General features: G+C 38.5%; 1 protein-coding gene across 1 annotated transcript in view; it reads left to right on the top strand.

The window, feature by feature from the left end:
* Nucleotides 1-1,744: 1,744 nt before the first annotated feature.
* LOC107757914 (nuclear receptor subfamily 2 group F member 6) overlaps nt 1,745-7,266 on the top strand; it is a 9,758-nt gene continuing 4,236 nt past the window's right edge. Inside the window, exons 1-2 of the mRNA XM_016575520.1 lie at nt 1,745-1,988; nt 4,012-4,365. Coding sequence (XP_016431006.1) covers nt 4,094-4,365 — 272 coding nt within the window. The 5' untranslated portion in view covers nt 1,745-1,988; nt 4,012-4,093. The remainder of the gene's footprint in view (nt 1,989-4,011; nt 4,366-7,266) is intronic.

Genomic DNA, 7,266 nt, shown 5'->3' with positions numbered 1-7,266 from the left:
TAAGTATAAAAAACTATATTTAAATAATTTCAGCTATTTTTATATAATTTCTCATTTTAATTTAGTTTAACATGATGTAATAAAATAACTAAAACTAATACTGTAATAAAAAAAATTATAAAAATATATAGACATATATAAAAAATACTAAAAACGCACAACAAAATTACTAAAACTAACTAGAATTAAAATGGAAAATATAAAATATATAAAAATATAAAAACTATAATAGTATCTCAATAACATTAAAATGACACTGAGAGGAACACTTGACTAAATATTTAGTTTGTGATAGACATCTTTAAAAACCTCGTAATCAATACTGAGGTCAACTCATTTGAATAACAATTGCTCAAGTGTGACTTTCCCACCAAATGAGGGCAGTTTGCGCTCTTTTTCTCAGGGTGGAGGATGTTGATTCGCGGCCCTGCCGTGCTCCGCTGAGGCCGAGCAGATGTTCCTGTACGGCCTGCTGCATGCAGTGTGCTGGTCAGTGTCTGATGCTCTGTCTCTCTGTTAAGGTCAAAGGTCCCACAACGTCAGGAGGCAGACCTCTCGCACGGGTCAGAGAGCACCACGCCGCTAATAGAGGCAAGAGAGTTCAGTGCGTGTTGCTCGGGCAAATGGTTTTGCACCTATGAAATGGTTAAAGTTTAAACCCTCTTACCACATCCCTCGACACCTGAACCAAGAGCTCAGGCCGGCTGGACTATTAATGCCGTATGACCACAGCATTGGTGAAACAGCTTTTTCCTGAAAAATCAGATCAGAATAAAACCAATCTCATATACTATAAAAGGAAAGAATTGAGGGCAGAATAGAATTTAAAGATTGAATTTAAAACAAAAGGGCTAAAATAGCGACTGGATGGCTAGTGTATTAGATAAATGATCTATGATCATTTAAGATAAATATTGGCTTTTATATGTTAGAAAGAGAGACTGTAGAGATAGTGATCAGAATCCAGGAAGGGCTGCATTTCAGATCAAAGACCAACAATTCAACCCCAGAAACCTGGAAACACACAGAGAGTGAAAACAAACACAGCAAGCAAAGAGAGCAGAGGACAAACAGCTCGAAATCTGTGCCATCTGGATTTTGTAGGATGCAAATCAGTAAAGCAGTGAGTGATTTTTATAAAACAAATGGCTTAAAAGAATAAACATGACATGAACAAGATACAAAGAATCACTGTAAACCTAGTGCTAAAATAAATGCATTGGTTTGAGTAGGAAAAATCTAAATTAAACAAATTAGTTCAATCAGTAGAATCGATTTCTGTTTCTGTATTTATATTAATGTTTTTCTATACAAGTGACACATTTATCAAATGCGATTCATTGTAATAAAACAGCTATCAAACAAAAGTGTTGCAATGCTCATTTTGAAGCATAAACTAGTAGTACTAAAGCTGCACAAAAGTATAAAGGAAAAAAAATAATTTTTATTTTTATTAATATTCTTATTTTGTAACATTTGGTTTTATTTTTCAGCAAAGCGAGCAGAGGACAAACGTCCAATGCTCAAAATGTACAAATCTCAATTTAAACAAATGAGCTCAATCAAATTAAATTTCATGATTATTTAGAACTTTCTTTTTCTTTTGAGTTCACGAAACAGACACTTCTTAAGTAATCTGAATTGGTTCATTGTTTTGAGTTTAATGAACTTGCGGTGCCATGGCAACCAGAGGGCTTGAATAGCAGTGTCAAATCCCTGAACAAACAGACACACACTCGCTCGTCCTCCACTACTCAGAGAGAGAGAGAAAGAGAGAGACAGAGAACAGAGCGAGGCTTGTTGGCCAGTCACCACAGACGCTCGGGTCAGCTGTCTCTCCTGACCATTGGATCTCATGATTTACTGATGAATGGAGAAAGGCAGGGCACGGGAAGGAGCAGACTGCTAAAAGAGCTTAAGGTCGGTTCTTGGGAATGCTGAGGCCCCGGAGACCATACGGCTGGACCAACCGGCACTGACGAAACAAGGTACTTGAGACTCTCTCTCTCGCTCATAGAGCACAGAGTGTACTGAGACTCAGCCAAAAGGTGCTTCATGCTAAGTTGCAAGAGCATTCAGGATTGTGTTGTTTAACCAAGTGAAAGAGCAAGGAACTTTCTTGAACTTTGGTCCTTGAGGAGCATGCAGGGTGGGGGCTGAGCTCTGTTTATCATTAGCCAGGTTGCTGTCTGCATGTTTGGCATTGTGGTTTTCTGCTGTTTGGGAAGCAGCTTAACCCTTATGCATCAATTATAAAAAATAGTTACTCAGAGGTCCTTAGGACAAAAATGTTAGTGTCAAAAAATGTCATAAAAAATATTATATTACATTTTTATTTTTATGCTTTTACTTTATGCTTTTACTTTTTTTTACCAACATCAGCCCTGATGAAATATATATATAGTACCAAAAATACTTTTTTTTAAAGGATTTTAACCCTGTAAATGCCTATTTGTTTACTGCCTCTGTTGTATTGTTTAATGAAAACACACACACAAAAAATCTATTCCAATCAAATTTCCATATACTAAATGCTAAGCAGATGTTTTTATTATATTTTTTTATTTTTATTGATTTATTTATTTTTTAGGATTATTACAGTCTTGGATATGTTAGTGATTGGAAGCAATATTAACTTTGATGCATTATTATTATATATATATTTTTTAAATAATCCATTCTCGATATCAATACCAATACATCCACACAATTACAATTACATAACTTCAATTGTCCTTTTGAAATTGAAAAAATATATATGTTTATTTGCTCCAATGGCCAAATATCAGAAAATGGCACCATCAATTACAAAATAGTAAACATGAAAAAAAAAGTAAAACATTTTTTTGAAGCTTTGCTGACAGAATCAAAGCCTATTAACAAAAAAAATGCAAGATATCACAGTTTTGATAGAGACATATTTGTCCTTAAGGTCCCGAGTGTAACTTTTTTTGTACCTAGTGTAAAACAGATTTATGAAAGTAAATGAGGGTGAAATATTAAAATTCCAATAAAAATACACATTTATGGCAAATCTTATGCTGTTTGCATTGACAGCCAAAAAAATGTCCCTGAGGATGCGCAAGATTAAAGGAAGCCGTGCCTTTTAGATTATATGATGTTTAGATAACCCCAGAAGATTATTTTATTGGGGAGTGAAGTTCTCAGTTATCAACTTCGTCTCAGATGTTTCCTTCTAAAATTACAGTAGTAGACACAAATGAGACTGTTGTTGATGTACAGTAAAACCATAAAGCTATAAAATGAATTCTTGGAAGAGTTTGATGAGAAAATGTTTGACCTCACAGACTTTGGTGTCTTCTGAGCACACTGTTGAGAAGCTCTTCTGAAACTAGAGGAGACACTTATGAGATTAGAGGGGAGCTCTTCACAGAAGCAAAAATCTGGGAAGCAGGAGGCTTAACTTCGTCTCCATTTGCTCTCCTTTTAATCTCATTGCTGTCGAGGAGAAACAACCGAGATGCTAAGTGATCTCATTTGTGATTTTCCAGACTAAAATGTGAACAAGTAAACACGAGATACACTGGCAGGTTGAGTCAAACCTACCCAAGTGACCTGTAATACCCTCAACCTTTCTAAACACGACCGCATTATTTCTCAGTACCGAAGGAACTGGTTTAACTTGTTGGTTACTAGGGGGCACGTAGAGTATGTTTTCCTGGTGTAATGTCACGGCGGCTGCTAGCTGAGAAGGAGTTTCATTTCATCCACGTCTCAGAGCTGTGCAGCTTGTCTTTTTCCCTGAAGTCTGGGTGCGTTTATATTGTTTCCTGTGAAAAGGGCGAGGTAAGCTGTCCAACTCTGAACTGCTCATTGATTCAAAGGGATCTTGAGATCTTCAGAGGGTTTTGTGGTTAGGGGACATGAAGAAAAGCAACAGGGATTTTGACATGACAAAAACATGTCAGCCCGGTAAGCCTCGGAGGTCTTCAGAGTGCTGTTAAACGTGTTTCTCCTCCAAGTCTGACTTGTTCGGCTTACTGTCTGCAGCGTAAAGGGATTTGCTCCGGGGCGGGTCTGAATTCTCGACGTGGGAAGGTTTCTCAAGCAGCTCCTGCTGGTGAACACAGAGATGGCCATGGTGAGCGGGGGATGGGCCAACCCCAATGGCAGCGCTAATGGAATCGGTGAGAAAGGTTACCTGCGGGGGGAGGAGGAGAGCAGCTCGCCCCGGGCAGGGAACAGCGACACGGAAGGTGGCGAGGAGGACAAGGCCTGCGTGGTGGACTGTGTGGTGTGTGGGGACAAATCCAGTGGGAAGCACTATGGCGTTTTCACCTGCGAAGGGTGCAAGAGTTTCTTTAAGAGGAGCATCAGACGGAACCTCAACTATACCTGCAGGTGAGACACAGACGCATTATCCATCACACCGTCTTACATTGGTTAGCAAACAGGTTCATGTTTTCCACTTACATTTTTTTTTATTCAATTCAAAATGTGATTACAACAAACTGGCACAATCGTCAGGTTTTTTTTTTTTTTTGCAAGGAACTGAAGGCTCAACAAATCAGAACCATCTGTAAATAAATAAACAAAAAGATTTGTGACTGCTCAGACACAACAGCCAATCACACGCTGTGTTTCCAGATGCAGCTTGGCAAAGGAATTTGGCTGAACTTTCTGTGAACTCTGTTAACCTTTTACTGACACTTAAATTAGAGTGTAGACCTATGTAAGTGAACATTTACAAACTCATGAATCAGAGCCTGCAATAAAGGAGATGAGTAAATCATAGTAATCATGCTATAATAAATGCTTGATGCCTACTTTTTTCTCAAGGAGCATGTGTGCTCCTAAGTAAATTTAAAGATGCCATAGAATGCATTGATACAATAGGCCTATTTTAAATTGTTCTCTGATGTCCCCAGAGTGTGTATGTGAAGTTTTATCTCAAAATACCCCACAGATAATTTTTTTATAGCTTGTTGAAGTTGCCACTTTTAGGGAATGAGCCTAAACGTGCCGTTTTTGTGTTTGTCCCTTTAAATGCAAATGGGTTGGTGCTCCTGCCTCCCTTTTCAGAAGAGGACGGAGCTACAAGAGCTCATGCTCCGGCATACCGGTGTTACGGTTTAACTGGTGGTGACCGTGTTACTGGCTTCACATTGCTTCCAAATGCAATTTTTAACTACCACATTCCTATTTACTATCATACTGGTGGCACGTGAAGGGAGCATCAGTGAAAACAGGCAGAGACAAAAGTAGCTTTAGCAACATCAGCCTTACAGAAAGCTAAGAAGCTCTTTTGGAAAACAAAATATGACGTGTGATGCTTACTTTGTCTGGAGTCTGGACGTTTGCGCACGAAACGCTGGTATCGATCCCTCTTTCAGAAACAAACTTTGCACAACAGCGCTGAACTGACCCTCGTTTGTGAGGCAGTCCGGCGTAAAATGATTAGCACAAACATATAGGACTTTTCCGTTTTTTTCCAGGACATTTCCTTCGAAAATGAAATTTAACCACCGTGTCCTCAGCGGTCTATGAGACTCTTATGTTCGTTGGTGCATCCCAACACACGACACTTGTAATGGGTCTTTGGCGCTGACATTGTATCTCAAGCAGCTACAGCAAGAAAACAGTAATGGCGGACCCGCTGCTTCTCACTCAGGGCTGTGTCTATGCTAATAGGGCAGAGATTGTCACAAATGGGTGGGACTTTCCCGAGTATGACGTCTTATAGTGATAAACCTGGAACCGCTCGTTTGGAGAGACTGTTTATGATTTATTGGGATTACAAAAAAAATGAGTGGGTGGATTTTTACCATTATAGGCTGGTTGTTTTCACACACTGCGGCCGCACAACTGTGTTCAACCACCTTATAAAAGTGATTTTTGCATTCTATGGCACCTTTAAAAAAAACTTGAAAAATTTAGAGGCTCAATGAAAAAAATAAATAGGTTTTAAAATATTTGTTTCACACACACACACTTTGTGGGGCTTTTAAGTATAAAGGCCAAAATACAGCGGGACTCTTATTTTGAAATGCTTTACCTGGCCGCTAAATGGGTATGGGAGATCGTAATATGCATTCTTACATCCATCTCTACAATATGTTACGATATAACCATGAAGTAAAAATGGCGTAAGCAATGTAATAATTTCATTAACAGTAAATCAATCAAGCAATTGCTTGGCATGAATGCATTTATTGCGAGCTGCTCTGAAACCTGTTGAACACCACTGCGTTTTGACTTTGAAACGTGCAGCGCTCGTATTTAATAAAAATAGCCTTTTGAAGATGACTAAAAACATTAGCCCGTTTCGCGATTCCTGTCACCAAATTTAAAATAGCTTAAAATCATAATTAAGACGTTTTTTTATTCAATTTAAGACGCTTAAGGCTTTTTATGAGCTTAACTTTCATAAAACTGAGGGACGTTTTAATTCACACACGTGCTCCTAAATACATTTTACACATCTATTCGTAGTCACAAATGTCAGTGAAATCCTGGTACTGTCGAGCCCTGCTAGAATGTTAATCAAGTAAGATTAATACTAATGTTAAGATTTAGGCCGTTTTCTGCAAGTAAAGATGTCTTTCTTTCACATTGCATCAAAACATTTTTAGTTGAACACTATCCTACATCTTGTCCTAACCAGGAACAACTAGACAAACGACTAGCAATACAAGCTCTCTCTCTCTTGGCTGTAAAGCACTCATACTGACCGCAACTAAAGCAACCGACAGTCTGTCATTTTCAAAATTGAGACAACTGGAGTAACAGGAACTGTTGGCAATGTGACAAGTTGAGCAGAGTTCAAATGTATGTAAATAAACAGCAGCAAGATACATCAAGAAGCTGAAAGTCTAGAACAGTGACTTGGTGACTTGACCACCAGCTAATTAATCGCTAACTGAGTTCTTTGTCTTAAAGGGGTCATATGATGCGATTTCAATTTTTCCTTTCTCTTTGGAGTGTTACAAGCTCTTGGTGCATAAAGAAGATCTGTAAAGTTGCAAAGACTAAAGTCTCAAATCCAAAGAGATATTCTTTATAAAAGTTCAGAGTCAGCCACACCTACCTAAAACGGCTCGTTCTAACACACCCCCACATACCTACGTCACGATCTCGGAAGATTTGCATAACGCCGCCCAAACGTTCACGCAAAGAAAGAAGCCGTAACTTTTATTCTCGCTGTAGTATTATTGCTGCCGCCATGTCCTGAAGACGCTGTGTGTTTCGTTGTGAAAACACAACATAATTCAAATCGAAAATAGAAACTCTTTCATTATGTAATCC

The sequence above is a fragment of the Sinocyclocheilus rhinocerous genome, unplaced genomic scaffold, assembly GCF_001515625.1.
Source record: "Sinocyclocheilus rhinocerous isolate Xijiao unplaced genomic scaffold, SAMN03320098_v1.1 scaffold324, whole genome shotgun sequence".
Taxonomy (NCBI): domain Eukaryota; kingdom Metazoa; phylum Chordata; class Actinopteri; order Cypriniformes; family Cyprinidae; genus Sinocyclocheilus; species Sinocyclocheilus rhinocerous.
Note: the sequence above shows the minus strand (reverse complement) of the source record. Positions and strands in the feature narration are given on the sequence as shown.